Source organism: Sceloporus undulatus, chromosome 3 (genome assembly GCF_019175285.1).
Source record: "Sceloporus undulatus isolate JIND9_A2432 ecotype Alabama chromosome 3, SceUnd_v1.1, whole genome shotgun sequence".
Classification (NCBI taxonomy): Eukaryota; Metazoa; Chordata; class Lepidosauria; order Squamata; family Phrynosomatidae; genus Sceloporus; species Sceloporus undulatus.
In genome coordinates this window covers 72,872,139-72,892,064 of record NC_056524.1, presented here as the reverse complement: position 1 = coordinate 72,892,064, position 19,926 = coordinate 72,872,139, and the positions used below count along the sequence as shown (strand labels likewise).

The following is a 19,926-nucleotide window of genomic DNA, read 5'->3' as shown; positions in this document are numbered from 1 at the left end:
AGCTATAGTTCAGAGTAAGGAACTGGCAAAGCACCTCTGTGCATTCCTTACCTAAGATAACCCTGTGAAATTCATGGTGCTGCTGTAAGTTAACAAACAACTTGAAGGCACACACACACATTACCACTGCTTCTTCTATTGACACAATAATTTGTGACAGATCTTCACATTTATCCTCTAAAACAACTGCTCAGGAATGGCTATCATTCTCTGTAGTTACAAATCGATGCAGGGAAATCCGGACTTCAAATGGACTTCTCCCCCAGAAAGTGCATCTTTAACTCCCTGACCTTTTTATATCCCCAGCATCTCTTGACAGGTGTCCTGCACAACAGTTTCAGACTTGAGGGATGAATCTAGGATTAGTGCGGCTGGGGAGGCAGAGGTCACACATGAATGTCTGAACATAAAAACAGTGTTTCCAAACAGTACCTTTCAAGACATTCAGTACTTAAGGATTCTGAGAACTGTAATTCACAGCCCTAAATCCAATTGGCAATGCCAATGTGAGCAAAACCCATCAGATTAATGGAACTCATTTAACAAATTACTTATGATTCAGTTCTAATTTGAACTAGCAATTGGATTTATGCCCCCAAAAGTGATGTTTTCAATCTCTACATGCACACATACAACTCAGCAAGCTGCCATCTTCTAGAAAACTCTACTACCATTGTTTATCAGCTATCAGTAAATCTACCAATGCCCATTACTAATTTATCCACTACTAATTTACAGCCACTCCAGAAGTCAAGAAACAACATTTTCTCCACTGCAGCCCAGCTGAGTTATTTGAGGAAGAGTAGATGGAAGCCCCCAGTTTGAGCAGCACACAGGGTGCAGGAAAGGATTACATGTAGATTGTGCACTTCTGCTTTAAAATGCATCACGAATAATTTTAAAACACATTGAAATCATTTACAACATACTGCTATTAATTTGTCAGGACAGGAGTGGCAATAGACTAAATGACAGGAAGAGACTCTTTTCCAAGCAAGCATCAAGCCCCTTCTCCCTGCCAGCTGTCTACAGAAACCATTTTTAACATGAGAAAAACAGTGCACTCTGAGGATGGCTGTATAATTGTGATTCTTCTCAATGTGTAGATTGGCCCTAAGTGGCTTTTATTTCCAGCAACAAAGTACTGTACAAGCAATATACTTCCTAGATGCCACATAGGCCAGTCTGAAAAATAATTAAATAAAACTTTCTGGCCACTTCTAAATTCAGTCCTGCTGCATTTAGTAGAATTTACATCCCTTAATTTCCTATTCAGGATTTTAGCACAAATGAAATTTATTTCAGTTGGCCTATATTTGTACCTCAGAGACTGCAAGGGAAGAAGGATCCACATTGTTCTTTCATGCCCTTTAGTGCTGTAAGGATTGGCACAAAAAATCAGAAGAGAGTACTAGATATGTGCACTGCTAATCCAGGCTGCAAATGCTGAACTGTAGCTGCCTATATACTCTAAAGCACTGGTCCTCAAACTGTGCTCTTTAAGGGAATTTAGGACTTCAGCTCCCAGAATCCCAGATTATTGGCCAACATGGCTGAGGCTTCTGGGAGCTGAAGTCCAAAATCTCTTAAAGGTCACAGTTTGGGAACCACTGCCCTAAAGGCACCAGATTCTGTCTGACCTTGGAAGCTAAGCAGGGCCAGCTAGCCCTGCTTAGTACTTGGATGGAAGACTGCCCATGAATCCCAGGTGCTGCAGGCCATATTTCAGAGGAAGAAACTGGCAAAATTACTTGAGTATTCCTTGCCTAAGAAAACCCTATGATATTCATGGGGTTGCCATTAGTCCACAGGCAATTTGAAGGCACATACACACAAAGAGAAAAGTGAAAGGGGTGAAAGGAGTTATGCAGTTATCACTTGTTAGAAGTCACAACTTTCTTTTTCCTCAGGAAACAGTTTCCTCCTCTTTATTTCCACCAGCTTGTGTTGTACGCACTGTGCTTGCAAGAACTGTATGAACTATACTGTCTAGCAGCATCACTAATGGCCAGAGATATTGGAACACAGGACTTAAACTTAGTCATACTATCTATCTATGGAAAAAGTAAAGGAAGGAACACTGCCATTTTTGGATGTCCTAGTCATCCACAAACCAAACCAATGTTTGGGTCACACAATGTACCGAAAACCCATACATACAGACAGATACCTGCACAAGAACTCCAATCATCACCCAGGACAAAAAAGAAGCACAGTCAAAACACTGGTAGACCGAGCAAAACGCATCTGTGAACCCCACTTCTTGGGAGATGAACTGAAGCACCTGGACCGGGCTTTGCAGGCTAATAGTTATTCCAGCTCAGACATCAGAAGGGCTGCCAGGCCCAGGAAAACCCAGAAAAGTGAAGACAAGCAGCCATCCAAAGGGAAGGTATTTTTACCATACATCAAAGGAGTCACAGACAGAATAGGCAAAATGGCGAGGAAGCACAACCTTCAAACGGCTTACAAACTGACTAAGAAAATCCAGCAAATGCTTCGCTCAGCCAAGGACCAGAGAGACCCTCTCACAGCCGCAGGAGTGTACCGCATACCATGCAGCTGCAGACAAGTCTACATAGGGACCACCAAATGCAGTGTGCAAACAAGAATCAAGGAACAAGAGAGACACTGCAGACTAGGCCAGCCAGAAAAATCAGCAGGAGCAGAACATGCCACAGACCATCCTGGGCATAAAAAACTGTTTGAAAACACAGAAGTTTTGGACCATGCCAACAACTACAATGTCAGGATGGCACAGGGAAGCCATTGAGATCCACAAACATCTGGATAATTTCAACCGGAGAGAAGAAACCCTTAAAGTGAACAAAATTTGGCTACCAGTCCTGAAGAATAGCAAAATAAGGACTCGGCAAATGCAAATGGGAAACCACTCAGAGTCAGGGGCATTCCCAGCAGATAATGATCATCAATTAGCAGACATTAATCTTCTTTTGTATTAGCCTCCCAACCTGAGGCCAGCCATCAGTACAGAACAATACACATGCAAATCACTCCTGCATTCCCAGGCTCACACAGAGTATGTACACACACACACACACACTTTTTCCAGGCAAAGCATTCTCTGAAGATGCCAGCCACAGATGCTGGTGAAATGTCAGAAAGAAACTCTTCTAGAACATGGCCACATAGCCCGAAAAACCCACAAAAAACTATAGAGTGTGACTTGCCCAAGTTCAGTCAGTCAGTTTCCATGGCCGAGCAGAGATTCAAACCCTGGTCTCCAGAGTTGTAACCCAATGTTCATAACACTACACCACGCTGGCTCTCTAACATACAGTGCGTCCTCGCCTTACGCGGAGGGATCCGTTCCGGATCCCTCTGCGTAAGGCGAATTCCGCCTATGCTCGAGCCCCATTGGAAACAATGGGGCTCGTGCGCGGCGGCGCAGCGGTGCAGGACACAACGGGTGCGCGCGCCCATTCAATTGAATGGGATGCGCTGCCCCTTCTGCCCCACAGCTTGAGCGCGTATGCTCAAGGCCGCGTATGGCACGCCCACGTATGGCGCGGGCGCACTGTACATGAAATATATAAAATAATCCCTTCCCAGCACTGAAGAAGTTAATAAAAGGCTTAATCTTCACCATGGTAACTCATGGTGACATTTCATCAGGTTCCTTGTTCAGGGTGAATGAATTCCCTAAGTCATTCTAGGGCAAGAGGTGGGAATCACGAGGCCCTCCAGAGGCTATTGGACTTCAATTCCTAGCATTCTCTCACCACTGGCTATGTCAATTAGGGCAACATCTGAAGGGCCATGTGTTTCTCCCCCTTGTAGCAGCCTGTGGAATGAAAGGAAACGCTATCATCCCTTAGAGCTCAGTTGGTGGCTTTTGTTCACACAAACTAAATTTACCAGGTATACTGAGAACATGGCAAAAATGTTGCTCAGTACACACAAGAGCACTGACTTGTGACATCAGTAACTGACATCTTTTCTTAATGCAGTTTACAGCAATAATTATTTTCTGCTTCAATTGCAGCAGCTCTTTTATTTTTAACAATTGATGTTAAATACCACAACAGAATATAGTAGTGACAACCTCTTTAACTAATGCAAGGTGACTATGTAAAATAAGTGTTTTATACTGAGCAATACATTAACAAATCCCCTGATATAAAGATTTAAAAACTCAGGGTTACTAAAGGTATTAAAATGGCTGTTTTCATACCCTTGAGAATGGAGATACTCAAATAAAAACTAATCTGTTCTCTGTAATAGAAGACAAATGGTACCGATTCAGGCTATAACCCAAACATCCAGCCCTGGGTTCACTCTGTGTGATGGCACCACAGACTTCTTCTGAAAGTGGACAATAGGTTTTAGAATAATTGTCTCTGTGACAAATTACCTTTTCGATGGCTGAGACAAGCCCTAGGTACCTGGTGCAGTGGAAGAAATAGCACTATTCATAAACCGGCCATTCATTACGGATGCTCGGGAGATCACATGACACAGAAAAACATTTCATTTTATACATCTCTTTTAGGAAACATAGCAACACCATATTTTCCAAACAGGGATTTGAGGTTCAATCTAAAACATTTCCCCTTAATGAACAAAAGGTATGATAAAGGCAAACATCCAGCTTTTAAATTTAATTTTTTTAAAAACCTAGTAGTCAGAGAAGGATCACTCCTGGTATTATCAGGTGCTGTATGCTCAACCTTGACAAGACCTTAAGGCACCCAAATTAATACAGATAAAAGAGAGAAAGTGAGATTATGCTATCATTAAACTGGGGGCCAGTTCTGGCCAACCCCAATGTGGATACTGACACTTCCCCAAAGCTTAAAATCTGACACAGGCTCTTTTCTTGCTTTCTTCTCTCTCAGCACATTCTTTGACCCTCATCCTACTTGGCAAGCCTTGGTGTGATAAGGAACCTGCCTGCAAAGGCATTCACAGCCATTTCTGCTGGGAGCAGGGTGACCAGACACCCTCCTGTTCCAGGACATGTTCTACATCCCAACCTTCTGTCCAAGAGGAACTCCAGAATGCCTTCCATTTTAAGCATGAACTTGTATTTATATTGATGTTTTTAGCTTTTATTTTGTTATACCCTACATTTTTCTTGAATGCCCTACGTTTTGTGGTGCCTTGTCCTCCTCTGTGGTCAGGACATCTGGTCACTGGTGTAGAACATATAGGTCTAAGTAACTAGGATGACCAGATATCCTCCTATTCCAGGACATGTCCTACATTCCAACTTTCTGTCCAGGAGGAATGCCAAAATGTCCCCCGTTTTGAGCATGGCTAAGAAACATGCATTTCTATTTCTATGTGTGTTTTTAACTTTTACTTGGTCATTTCCTACATTTTTCTTGAATATCTTACATTTTGGGGTTCCTTGTCCTCCTTTATGGTTATGACATCTGGTCACCTGGAATAACAGTAACAATAACTACTGCCACCAGCTTGGAAGCTTTCCTCACCTTCCTTTTTTTGCTCAGCTTCACAGCCAATTGCAAAAAATGGGCTTGTGCCAGTGTGGGCTTCCTGAGCTTTTGTAAAGCCTGATTAACAAGCCAGCAGAGGAGGAGAGAAAAGGGAGAGAAATACATCTCTGCACACACAAACCCAACATTTCCGTCTTAAGGGTGCATCTACACTGGAGAAATAATGCAGTTTGACATGGCTGTAAACGCTGCTCCTCCATCCTATGGGTATCCCTGGACAGGACGACTTGGTGTCATAACTGCAAAGGAGGACAAGGCACCACATAGGGCATTTAGGAAAAATGTAGGACATGACCAAAGAAAAGCTAGACACACTCATATCAATATAAATTCATGCTCAAAATGGAAGACATTTTGGAATTCCTCCTGGACAGAAGGATGGAATGTAAAATATGTCCTGGGATTTGTAGTTTGGCAAGGTCTTTTGCCTTTCTCTGCCAAAGGAAGGGCGCTGCTCCAGGACTCCTGAGGATGGAGCCATGGCAGGTCAAGCGGTGTCATTCTGCAGAGTGGTTTGTGTGTCGGCCTCTGGAGACCAAGGTTGGAGTCCCTGCTCAGCCATGGAAACCCAGTGAGGTGACCTTGGGTGAATCACACTCTCTCAGCCTCAGGGAGGAAGCAAGGGCAACCCTTCCCCATTGAAGAAAAAGATTGGCCAGAAAACCCCAGGATGAGTTCGTCGCCTTAGGGTCACCATAAGTGGGAAATGAAGGCACACAACTATGTATACATATACATATACATATACATAGGCCAGAGTTCGAATCCCTGCTCGGTCTGAGGGCGCTTTGAAGGCTGCCACTGCTCAAGGCTTGGCTCTGGGGCCACAGCCGCCTCCCACTCCCAGAATGCCGTCGCCTTGAGCCGTGGCAGCGAGGAAAGCGGACTGAAACCGGGTTATTTCTTTCTGCAGTGCGGATGATGGCCCCCGTGCCTGCCTCCTCCTCCTCCTCCTCCTCCTGCTGCTGCTGCTGCTGACCTGCAAGGGGAAGGTGGCCGCCTTGTTCCCGACGTATCCGCGGACGACGTGGCTCTGGATGGAGAGCACCCTGCACTCCTCCTCCTTCTTCCCCTCCTCCATGCCGGGAGAGGAGGCCCTCCGGAGTCGGTCAGAGGCGATGGCAGCGCCAAGGACGGCGAAGGAGAAGGAGAAGGCGAAGGCGAAGTCTGTCAGGCGACCGCCGCAGACACCTAAAGGGGCTCCTCTCTCTCTCTCTCTCTCTCTCTCCTCAGAGACGATGAGGCTGAGGCTGAGGAAAGGGCAGCAGAAGCAGCAGAGCAGCGCCCGCCAAAGGCATTTAAAGGCAACCACAGCAGCAGCACAAGGAAGAGGGAGGGAGGTTCACACGAGACGCGTGACACGACGACGACGACGACGACGCCGAAGCGCCAGGGGAGGAGCATGGCTTCCTTGCTCCCCTCCTCGCAGAGGGCGCCTAGCTGCCTCCCTAAATGGAGGGCCTTCCTGAGGAGAATGGAGGAGGAAGAGGGATGTATAGGAATCCAGCCCCCCCCCCCCAGTCATGCTCAAAATGGAGGATGTTGCAAAACAAAAGCTAAAAACACTCATGAATGTAAATGCATGATCGTCTGTTATGCTCAGAATGAAGGGTATTGCAAAACAAAAGCTGAAACGCATAAATGTAAATGCATCATCCGACCTCAGGCAAGCTCAAAATGGAGGACATGACAAAATAACAACCAAAGTCAAGTCATAGAAATGTAATGCCACACTCAAAATGGGGGACATGTCCAAAGAAAAGCTCAAAATGCTCATAGAAATGTGAATCCGTGCCCCTTAGTCATGCTCCAAATGAAGGACATGTTGGAATTCATTCTGGACAGAAGTCTGGGATGGAGGACATGTCCTGGAAAGGTAGGACGCCTGGCCACCCCTCAGGAGAAGAGCCCTGCTCCTCAGCCCACTGGCTGGTCACCTTGGGCTATACCCTCTCGGCCTCAGAGGACAGGCTGACCAGATGTCCAACCACCACGAAGGAGGACAAGGCACCACCAAATGGAAGCCATTCAAGAAACAATGGAGGAAAAGTCCAATGCCCAGTTCAAAGATATAGCCATGTTAGGCTGTAGAATCATATAGAGAGATCTTCTTGTAGCACCTTTGAGACTAAGTGAAAGAAAGAAGTGGGCAGCATGAGCTTTCCTAGCAGAGCTCCGCTCTGGGCCCCACAACAAACTCCAACTCCCAGAAGTCTAGGAAAGCTCATGCTGCTGATTTCTTTCTTTCAATTAGTCTCAAAGGTGCTACAAGAGCTCTCCAAAGTTCAAAACACTCATATCAATTAATGTTTCATAAGGCCAGTGTAGTGGTTTGAGTGTGGGACTATGACTGGAGATCAGGCTTTGATTCCTTGCTTGGCCATCTTAACCCACTGGGTAACCTTCGGCAAGTCACACTCTCCCAGCTCCAGAAAACCTCATGATAGGTCTGCCTTGGGGTCACCAGAAGTCAGAAACGACTTGAAGGCACACAACAACAACAACAAAACTGGTAAGAATTGTTGTTGGTGTGTTCCTTCAAGTCATTCCTGACTTGTATGGCAACTCTAAGGCAGGTAAAGGGTATATGGGGGGGGGGTTTCCTTAGCTAGATTTGTTCAAGTGCCTTTCTAGATTTGTTTGACACTGCCTTTCTCTGAGGCCAAATGAATGTGACTTGCTCAAAGTCACCCAATGGATTTTCACGGCTGAGTAGGGTTTATTTAAGGTTTGCTGACAATCTCCAACCCACCCACCCAAATCAGTATTAATAATCTACCACTCCATGCTTCATCCGGATGAAGTGGGCTGCACTCTGCTACAGTGAATGCCAAATAAATTATTGCTCATTTTCTTAGGTTTTAGGGTGCCATAAGACCTTTCTTGTCAATGTTGGTAGAATTCAAAGATACAGCCGTGTTAGTCTGTAGAATCAGTATGTAGGGAGATCTTGTAGCATCTTTGAGACTGGCTGAAAGAAAGAAGTTGGCAGCATTTCATAGACTTCAGTCTACTTCTTCAGATGCATATGCCTCTACATGATGCATGCCACAGCTTCACCCCCAGGGCGGCGTGACGCCACACGCCACACACATGGCACACAGCATCATGGCGCTCCTCCGGTGCTGCATCTGAAGGAGGACTGTATAGCCACGGCTATCATGCCCTTTCCAGGGTGCAAAAAGGACCCGTGTTTTGCAGCTCCTTTTTGCACCCTGGAAAGGCCAGATTGGAGCCACGGCATGTGGTTGCCGTGGCCCTAAGGTGGCTGAAAAAGGGGCGACTGGAGGCACAACCCCTTGGTGAAAGAAGCATAAGCTTTCATAGACTTGGTCTGTTTCCTCAGATGCATGGAGTGAAGTGGTGCCCACGAAGAACATTTCTAATCAAACAATATGAACAGCCATAAAAATTTAAAATCTGTGGGTCTGGTGGTGAAGTAAGTTCAGTTTCAACTATGGTTGTTTAGGGACAATGGTAGGAGGAAAGATGTTGCCTAAGGCCAAAATGGATGGATGATCATTTGAATGGTGGAGATTTTTCTTGAATTAGTGTGTGCAGGCTGAGAACTAGGAATGAGATGTGACAAATTGGCCAACAAAATCCTCATGAGACTGGGATGTTAACCAGTGTTATAACTACACATATTACAACACTGGTTAACACCCCCATCCCAGCCTCATGAGGATACTCTGGGCCAAGTTATCCTATCTCCTTTCTGCTTCCCATTCTGCACACACCTCATTCCAAAATTCCCTCCACCATTCATATGCTCTTCCACCCACCCTGGCCTCAGGCAACATCTTTCCTCCTGCATTCATCCCTCAACAACCATTGCTAAAACTGAACTTGTCACTTACCATTCCACAAGAACAATAAGCAAGAACTACAAGACCACAACAATAATGGCCTAAGGCAGCTTTACAAGAAGTCTTTAAAACAGGATAGACAAGCACTTACAGTATTTGGATTAATTTACCACAATGAATTCCTTATTTATGTTTCCTGCCTTGAATCCCATTGTGGGAGAAAGGTGGGATATAAATCCTTGAAATAAATAAAATAACATACTCTGCCTTCTAATATTTCCAGCTGTCAGCTGAATGGTGCCCATCATAGCAATTGCGATATACAATTATTTCATAAAGATCGGTCACACATTACGGTGTATATCAATCATTATATTCCTGTGATCAAGCCTTAAAACTATTTCTGTTTGTCATTATACAACAAATCTGGCAGGTCTGGGAAATAATGAATCATAAGTTATGCAATTACCTTTGACAGGTTTTTTGGGTCCAGGGAGACAGTTGCAAAGTTATATTTAAAAATATACTCTATTTCAACCCATTTCCAATCTGCCTCAGAGTTTCACAGAATTATAGAGTTGGAAGAGACCCCAAGGGCCACCCAGTCCAACCCCATTCTGCCATGCAGGAACTCACAATCAAAGAATTCCCAACAGATGGACATCCAGCCTCCATTTAAAGACCTCCAAGGAAGGAAACTCCACCACTCTCCAAGGGAGTGTGTCCCACTGTCTAAGAGCTCTTACTCTTAGGAAGTTCCTCCTAATGTTGAGCTGGAATCTCTTTTCCTGTAGCTTCCATCCATTGTTCCATAATTCTGCATTTTATTTTTAGTTTAGGGCCCCTGTTTACTTTTCTTTCTTTTTTTAACCCAATTTAGGATCTATACTGTAGCAGAAATGCTACATGCTTTACCTGTGACTGGGAAAGGTACAGTCACACAAAATGACCTCTTCCTGGTTGTTACCAGGTGGAGGTATTTTGCATGGCCTGGCATTACAATGATTGAAGCAGCCAGACATAACATATTGGCAGAAGACACTCCCTCTGTTATTGTGGTATCTAGTTATGTAGTATTATAGATGGAAAACATTTAACTTATCTCTCTCTCTCTCTTTGTATGTGTGCATGCATCTTCAAGTTGCCTATCGACTTATGGTGGCCCTACAAATTTCATGGGTTTTCTTAGACAGGTCTGCTCTAAGTATGGCTAAGCCAACCCTATATGATTTAGTGATTTTCTAGATCTGTGCCCAGATTTTAACCAATAATAAGTACCAAAAGCTTTTTATGTTTTAATGCAACACAACATTGAAACTAAAAGAAAGAAAGAAAAAGAAATAATGAATTCTGTAGCATTGTGCTTTTGACACATCCCTGCAAGAGCTTTCTAACAGCCTATACTTTTTCTGCTGCCCTATGTGACTCATTAACCTTAGTGCCTTCCTCTTTGATTTGGTCTTGGTGAAAAAATGCTCACCCCATTCTTCAGGAATGAACTGTATTTTTTAACTTTATAACTGTATTCTTTGGTTTTCTGGCATTCAGAAAGGGGTTCAGCTTTTCTTGAAATTAATAAATCATGATAAGAGAAATAAAAGATATAAAGAGAGGAGAAATAGGGGGAGACTGTAACAAAATAACTTTAACCCCACTAAGGCTAAAAGCCTAAACAAACCAAGGAGGGAATATGTCCCATCCAGTTCAGTAGATCATTTGCGTAAACATACTGTGATAGAATAAAAGAGGACTGCTTTGGAGAATATCACCTCAAGTCTTGGAGTTGTCTTGAAAAATGGCTCACAATTCCTTACTGAACATTATCAAAGATCAGTTGGGCTTTTAAAGACATATAAGCAAAATATGTTATTTTTAAAGACTGTGCAATGTTAAATATATAGGAAATAAACCTTCAAAGAGCTTTACAAATTTACCTGTAAACTGCTTTATGTATGAAAAGATTTTAGGATATGAAAATACTATTCAAATGTTAAGCCAACTCCTTCTGACATTGTAGTTGGGGTTGTTGACATAGTAATTATAATTATTTCAATATGGGAAACTAATCACATATAGAACCATAGAATCATAGAGTTGGAAGAGATCACATGGTCCATCCTGTCCAACCCCCTGCCATGCAGGAAGTCTCAATCAAAGCATCCCTGACAGATGGCCATACAGCTTCTGTTTAAAAACCTCCAAAGATGGAGACTGTACCACTCTTTAAGGGAGTGTGTTCATCATCTTAGAGTTCTAAGGGACCCAAAGGGCCATTGGTGCAACCCACTGCCATGCAGGAATACACAACTAGAGCGCTCCTGAAAGATGCCCCTCCAACCTGTGTTTAAAGACTTTCAAAGACTGAGAGTCCACCATCCTCCAAGGCAATCTATTCCACTGTCACACACTGAAAAGGTTCCTTCTAATATTTTGGTAGAATTTATTTTCTTGTAATTTGAATCCATTGGTTTGTGTGCTACTCTATGGAGCAGCAGTAAACAAGCTGGTTAGTTCTTAAACATGATATTCCTTCATATATTTAAAGATAGCTACCATGTCACCTCTCAGTCTTCTCCAAACTAAACATACCCAGCTCCTTAAATTGTTCTTCATTAGGCTTTGTGTCCAGACTTTTGATCATTTTGGTAGCCTTTCTCTATACTCTTTCCAGTTTGTCAATATCCTTCTTGAATTGTGGTGCCCAAAACTGACCACAATATTCCAGGTGAGGTCTGATCAAAGCAGAATGGAGTGACACAACTGCTTCGCTTGATACTCCTGTTGATGCAGTCCAGACTATGCATACACAGACTTGCCTGTAAGGATTGTTGTGGGAGGAAATCACTGTAAAGTATACCTCTCAGTTATCCCCGTAGTAGTCTGTGCAGGCAAGAAGGCTCCCTGCTGTGATATACAAGTATTAATGTGTTTCTTTTTAATAGTCTGTGATAATAGTCTAAACAATTAAGACATGAAACAGTTCAGAAATGGAATTAGAACCTAGTAACTGAAGCTCAAGGTGTTGGATTAGGTAATATTTTTAATGAGTGTTAACTGTTTGTTTCCTAAACTTGGTGCATTGATCAAGTTTTTATCAGTGACTTGGATGACAGAATTGGGGGCATACTTATCAAATTTGCAGATGACACCAAATTAGGAGGAATAGCTAATACCCCAAAGGACAGGATCAAAATTCAAAATGACCTGAATAGACTAGAAAGCTGGGCTAAAGAGAACAAAATGAAATTCAATATGGAGAAATGTAAGGTACTGCACTTAGGGTGGAAAAATGAAATAGGATAGTGGTACCCCGGGATACGAATTGATCGCGTTACGAAATTTCCGGGATACGAAAAAGTTCCATTGGAAAAAACTGTTCCGGGATACGAAGGTTTTTTCGGGTTACGAAATTTTTTTTGGTGTGTTTCGGCGCTTTTTGGCATGAAATTTAAAAGCCGCGGCTTTCCAGCGCTAGCGGAAAGCCTTTTTTCGGGTTGCGAAATCTTTCGGGTTACAAACGGCGCCGCGGAACGAATTAAATTCGTAACCCGGGGTACCACTGGGGGGACACCTCGCTGAATGAAACTATGTGTGAAAGGGATCTAGGAGTCCAGGGAGACCACAAGTTGAACATGAGTCAACAGTGCAATGAAGCAGTAAAGAAGGCCAATGCAATTTGGGCTGCATCAATAAAAGTATAGCGTCTAGATCAAGGGAAGTAATAGTGCCACTGTATTCTGCTTTGGTCAGGCCCCACCTGGAATACTGTGTCCAGTTCTGGGAACCACAATTCAAAAAGGATGTTGAGAAATTGGAGCGTGCCCAAAGGAGGGCGATTAAAATGGTGAAGGGTCTGGAAACCATGTCCTATGAGGAATGATTTAGGGAGCTAGGTATGTTTAGCCTGGAGAAGAGAAGGTTAAGAGGTGATATGGTGATATGAAAGCCCTGTTTAAATATTTGAAGGGATGTCATATTGAGGAGGGAGCAAGCTTGTTTTCTGCTCCTTCAGAGAAGAAGGAGCCAGAGCAATGGATGTAAGCTACGGGAAAAGAGATTCCACCTCAACATTAGGAGGAACTTCTTGACAGAAAGCGCTGTTCAACAGTGGAACACACTCCCTCAGAGTATAGTGGAGTCTCCTTCCTTGGAGGTCTTTAAACAGAGGCTGGATGACCATCTGTCAGGGATGCTTTGATTGTGATTTCCTGCATGGCACGGGTTGGACTGGATGGCCCTTGTGGTATCTTCCAACTGTATGATTCTATGATTCTAATATGCAGACATTTGAAACTTTGCTGAGAAGCCCTGGTGGCATAGTGTTTAAATGCCTGTACCGCAGCCACTCACTCAAAACCATAAGGTTGCGAGTTCAATACCAGTGAAAGGGCTCAAGCTTGACTCAGGTTTGCATCTTTCCAAGATCGCTAAAATGAGTACCCAGCTTGTTGGGGGCAATTAGCTTACAATTTGTAAACCGCTTAGACACTGTTAGTTCAGTATGAAGCAGTATATAAATGAAGCTGTTTTTTGTTGTTTTTTGCTTGTCCTCACCTTTTAATATACTGTAAGTTTTTCCTTGGATCCTATTCGTTCCCTCAGCTTCTCTAGAATTTACATCCTCTTGCCTTTGGACTGATAACATCACCAACCCCTCAGTGATTTAGTCTGAAGCCATCTTGAACAGTCTTACCATGTTGCTATCGAAGATATTCTACCATGTCTTCATGCAGTGCAGCTTATTTGTAGTCAGTAGTCATCTAAGAATTAAAGACTATGGTCCCAGAAGCCAAACCTCTGCTATCTACACTATCTATATAGCAAATCATTTACCTTTAGTATTTTCCTGTATCTATGTAGCCTGCTATGCTTCACTGGCAGAATTGATGAACCACACCTCAGACACCTTAAGCTTCCTGCCCAAAGCTTCATCATCAGAGATTTGCTCAAAGATGTTTTTAGGCATGTTGTTGGTACTTACTTGTGTTCTTGAGTTTTGGCAAGTTGTCAGTGACATCCTAGATTAGTGCGCTAGGAAGACAGCACATTTCTCAGTTCATCTTGCCAGGCCGGCACACAGGTGCCACTTATATACCTGAGCAATGAGTCCCCAACCACCAGCACCTTTCGTTTCTTCTTGTTGTGGTTGGCAGTTAGCTTGAATCTTTCCTTGGCATGCTGTATCCCTTGCTGCTGGCTTTCCATTTGAGCATCTTCACTGCTGCTATACTGCTGAAGGTGTAGGAAGTGATTGCATAGTTGGAACAGTTCTGATTCCCTTCTTTATGATTTGCTCCTAACAGTGACTTTCCTCCAAGGTGTTTCCTCACTGTTACAGGCCTCTTCATTTTCCTTGGCAGCTCTGTCATTCCCGTGAAGTTTAGCAGCATCCTGTGAAACTCAGCTTACTGAAGTTTAGTAATTAATTTAAGTAGTAAAGGCGTTGACATTATGAAGTGGACATTAACTAAAATTTGGTAATATTATCAAGACCAACCTGTGACACAGAATATTTTAGTGAATTTTAATTTTAATTTTGTTTTCATTAAAAGGAGGGCTAAAACCAATTTTACATCTCATAAAGTTTTAAACAGAAACAGGAATATCAACAGGATTGGCATATTTCAAAAGCAATAGCATATTGAATTACTATTGGACAACTGTATATTGAGTGTGGTTGTGATGACCACACAGTTAAAAGGCTTTATGGATTGGCTAAGATCTTCCTAGACCAATGTAGGAGGAAAGGAGTCAAAGTAGTTAATACTCAAAGCTAAATATTGCAGTGTCCTGAGCTATTGACCTCTGAACAACTTCAGTACATACACTGCACTTTTTTCAGGCCCCAAAGAGACACACTGGAATTATATTTAAAATACTAATAAGATTGAAGTCCAATTTAAAAACAGAGTGGCAGTTTCTGAATGTTCTTTTTAAAAATCCAGAGGAACTAGATTAAATAGGAGATTAAGATCCTTGATTTTTGCAAACATTTTATGACTAGAAACTTCAAAGCACATCCATTAAGGACAGCAGTGATCACAAGTTCTTATCTCTTAACTGACATAGATGATATCTTCAGGAGCAAAAATTTCCTCTCAAATAAACGGTGAATGGTTGCTTCAGTCCAGAAAAGGAGACTCAGTAGCAACCTGAACCACCAGATACATTGATCCCCAGAAGTGCATCAGATATTATTGAGTTTGAAAGGAGAAAGTTAATCCACATAGACAATGTGCCACTACACCCAAATTGAAGTATGTTGCTCCACCATGAGATTACAGGCTGTCTGCTGTGTAATTCATTATTCTATTGTTCTCAAAAAGATGCCACTCTTGCCATTTTTAGGAAGCCATGAAAAGTGGAGAAAACCAAAGGTGATAATGCAGTGAGTTGTTGTTTTTGTTCATTCAAACCATTTCTGACTTGTGGTGACCCAAAGTGAATCATCATGGGTTTTCTTGGCAAGAGGTTTACCAATGTCTTCCTCTGAGGCTTACAGAGTGTGACTTGTTGTCCAGTCATTTTCGATTTATGGTGAGCCTAAGGTAACCCTATCACAGGGCTTTCATGGCAAAAATTGTTCAGAGGGGGTTTGCCTTTCTCTTCTCCTGAGGCTGAGTGTGGCTTGCTCAAGGCCACTTGGCCAAGCAGGGATTCAAATCCTGGTCTCCAGAGTTGTAGTGCAACACTTAAACCACTAACTATACCACACTGGCTCTCTTGAAACTACATACTGCTGAAATAATGTATGAGAACATTCTGCATGCATTTAACATTAGCGGAAATGTAAACTGTAGCTTTGTAACAAATTCACAGTGAGAACACAATAGTTCAGGCTGTTCCTTTATAGAATACCTTGCTAAGTGGCACATGGAAGATTATTCAACATGGTTTTCTTTAAATACAGGAGCACATCTTGTAACTATTATATAATAGGATAGCATCTACAGCCTAGTTGATAGGATCAGGTGCAATATGTTCAGTTTTGCAACATGACTACCCAGATTCATGATGCATAGCCCAAAACTGAGTAGTAAGCAGCCTTTAAAGCACATCCACCCACACACCAACTATTTTCAGCAGCTTATTCAAGACCTATTGTTAATTCCCTGATTTTATCCCCCCCTGCAGATATATATGCTTCCTGACATACTGTATTCTGAAATATTGGGGTTGGAGCGGAAGAGATGACAGCGAGAAATTCCCTAATAAACATGCTTGTTTTAGGGGGAATGTGAGCCAAAAAAAGAACAGGGTCTATGTGAGCAGTAAGACCCCCCCCCCAGCTTAAATCACGGCTCCCAGCAGTTTGCTTTCTATGCGTGGCTTGCGTCATAGGCTGTCGTCTGGCAGTCACGAGCCACTTCCTTCAATCCCCAATTGCTCAGGGATATCTGCTTGCTTTGTAAGAATCACAGTTGTACAGATTTTTTGTTCTAAAAAAAATAAAGCAAGCACACAAAACTGGAAAACTCAGGCCACTGCTGTGATCTAAAACAGAACAGATTTGCGTCTGAGGTAGAGCTGCAGGGGACCTGTAGCAAATTGATTAATGTTGCCCATATTCATCCTCAGTCATGTTACTTGGGTGATGATAATTATGTTTTGTTCTTCTTTTCCAGGAAAATCGCCCTTTCTTTGAATTGACTAAATTTAGCCTTAAAATCAACATAGTAGCCTATTTGCAATTTCAGTGATTAAGAAAATGGTTAAGAGGATGCCAAAATTTTCCAGATTGTAGATCTTTTTTTGGCTGAAACACTTTTATGTCAAGAAGGTCTATCTAATGTTAAATAGAAGGATACATGAAAGAAGGGTAGCAGAAAACAAATCACTAAAACTAAGGGATAGTACTCTGTTGCAATGACATTTCTATAGCAATCCATTCATATGTTGCATTTTGAAATCAAGGGGAACCGTAACATGTGAAATATTCTCTTAGAAAGGAACCCTTCCCTTTTAAAATGCTAACTTAGGCAGGTTACAGACCGCCAAAATGCGGCGGTCTGCCACCACCGCCGGTTGCTACATCCGGGAACCGCAGCAGCCAAACGGCGCGATTCCCAGACGCAGCAAAGGAGCGCGAAAATCACGCTCCTTCTTGCTCCCCAGAAGACGCCGAGGCGCTAGTCGTGCACTCGCGCCATCACTCCCGGGGTGCGACGTGCGGACGCAGAGCATCCGCTACATCAATATGGCAGTGGCTGTGTGGAATGGCCGCCGCCATTTGTTACGGACTCTGTCCGTAATAGGAGTAGGGGTGTCTGGAAGAGACGGCCCCTTTTCAAAATTGGGACGTCCTAAGGACGTCCCTTATGGTGGTGTGTAACGCGCCATACACTCTGTTCATTGGTCTAAATGAATACATTTCTCTTATTTTCAGCTTCACTTATTATTGAATGTAGATATGCACTCATTCATTTACATTTTTGTCCCACCACCTCATGTGTTGGCTCTTTAAGGCACCATGTCTTTTATTTCAGTTAAAATTTTAGGACCCAGTTTAGATTTCAGAAACAGTATATATGAATAACAGAGCATGTAAACTATATATGACATGATGGTTTACTGTTATTTTTTGACATTTGCATAACATAATTTCAATACCATTCCAAGCTATTTAAAAATAGAACGGATTTACCGAATTACATTTAGAATATTTATACTAAAAAAAAAATCACCGCATATAGAAGAAAAAGCTTCAGACCATTAAAGTATTTAATTGTTGTATTCCATAGCTGTCTTTCTATACAACCTATGTACTTATAGGATAGGAATCATTTGTTACCAGCTGTTAGCCCAGCCTTTAGGCAATGTTGTGTGGCAGATTTAAGACACTGTGATAATAAGGGGGAGAACTACTATGTTTGAGCATTGAACTACAACCCAGGAGACCAGAGACCTGCTCAGCCATAAAAAACTGTTGGATGGCCCTGGGCAACTCATATTTTCTCGGCTGCAGATGAAGCCAAAGGAAAACTCCTGCTGAGCCAATCTTGCCAGAAAAATCCTGTTAGGTTTTCTTTAAGTCAGAAACAACTTAGAATCACAGAACTGGACAAGACCACAAGGTCCATCCAGTCCAATCCCCTGGCATACAGGAAGACACAATTAAACTCCTGACAGGTGGCCATCCAGCCTCTTTTAAACATGGCCATCATGTCACCTCTTAACCTTCTCTTCCTCAGGCTACATACTCAGCTCTCTAAACCACTCCTCAGACCTTTCACCATTTTGGTCGCTCTCCTCTGGACACACTTCAGCTTGTCAATATCCCTCTTGAACTGTGGTGCCCAGAACTGGATGCAGTATTCCAGGTGGGGTCTGAACAAAGCAGAATAGAGTGGCACTATTATTCCCTGCAGTCTACTACACTCCTATTGATACAGCCTGGGCCTTAGGATCATATGCACCATCACACTGTTGACTCGTGTTTAGTCTGTGATCTACGAGTCTTAGTAGGACTCCTAGATCCCTTTCATATGCACCATTTTCAAGCCAGGTGTCCTCCATCCTATATTTCTGCATTTAATTTTTTTTCTCTCTGTTGAAATTAATGTTGTTAGTTTTGGCCCAGCTCTCTAATCTGTTAAGGTTATTTTGAATTTTTATCTTGTACTCTGGGGTATTGGCTTTCCCTTGTAACTTGGGGTCATCTACAAATATGGTAAGACATGTTGAGTAAAGCAGCATATACTGTGATAAAGTTTTTTTTTAAAATTGACCAGAACTTCGATAGTTATGGCAACTAAATATTGGAAGTAATAAAAGGTTATTAAAAGCTGTCCCACCAAAGACATTTACCATGTGATCGGTTGGTCATATTTGTTGTTGTGTGCTTTCAAGTCATTTCCAACTTATGGTGGCCCTATCACAGTGTTTTCTGCGGCTGAGAGTGTGAGACTCACCCAAGGATTCCCATGGCCCACCAAGGAATCAATCCCTTGTCAGTGTTCTAACGCTAAAACCACACCATGCTGGCTCTCATGGTAGTAATATAAGAAATGTATACTTTTCTGCCACATTTTTAAGTGGACATTAAATTAAAGGGCTTTCCCATAATTGCTTCTGTTCAACATCACACCAACCAAGGAAAATGTTTAATCAAGCTACAGTGTTGTGGGAAACTGTCTTATAAGGAAGGGCTTAATTTCTTAACTGCAATTCCCCAGGCTTCAACATTGGCTTTGCTAGCTAGAGCTGATGTAAAATTGGGAAAATCATGTCCCCAACGTGTCCTACATGAAACCCCTTTCCACGACACAGTTCTCAGCATAAGAATATCATGCAGTGGGGGTCAATTTTTGACCCATTAACATGCTGCACTACCAGCAAAAAACTGACCAGAAGTCTATCTCAGATTATTCTTGAGTGGCCTAATTTACCCATTCCAGATTCCAAACAGTAGCCTTCATCAAGGTAAAGGTTACTAGTCATAATGGCTATATAATAATAATAATAATAATAATAATAATAATAATAATAATAATGATTGATTGATTTATAGCCCGCAAGGCGGGTTACAACATGTAAAAACAATGTGTTACATATCAAATCCAATTACAATTTATAACCCTTCCAACTTCCCATCCCAAATTATAAAACAAAGTTAAATAAATTACAATATAAAA

General features: G+C 42.4%; 1 protein-coding gene across 2 annotated transcripts in view; it reads right to left on the bottom strand.

Moving 5' to 3' along the window:
• Positions 1 to 6,765, bottom strand: part of PDXK (pyridoxal kinase) — a 65,111-nt gene extending 58,346 nt beyond the window's left edge. Inside the window, exon 1 of one of the 2 annotated variants that reach the window (XM_042457800.1) lies at positions 6,463 to 6,765. In XM_042457800.1, coding sequence (XP_042313734.1) covers positions 6,463 to 6,564 — 102 coding nt within the window. In that variant the 5' untranslated portion in view covers positions 6,565 to 6,765. The remainder of the gene's footprint in view (positions 1 to 6,462) is intronic. The other variant, XM_042457799.1, reaches the window with a different exon arrangement.
• Between the last annotated feature and the right edge of the window lie 13,161 nt (positions 6,766 to 19,926).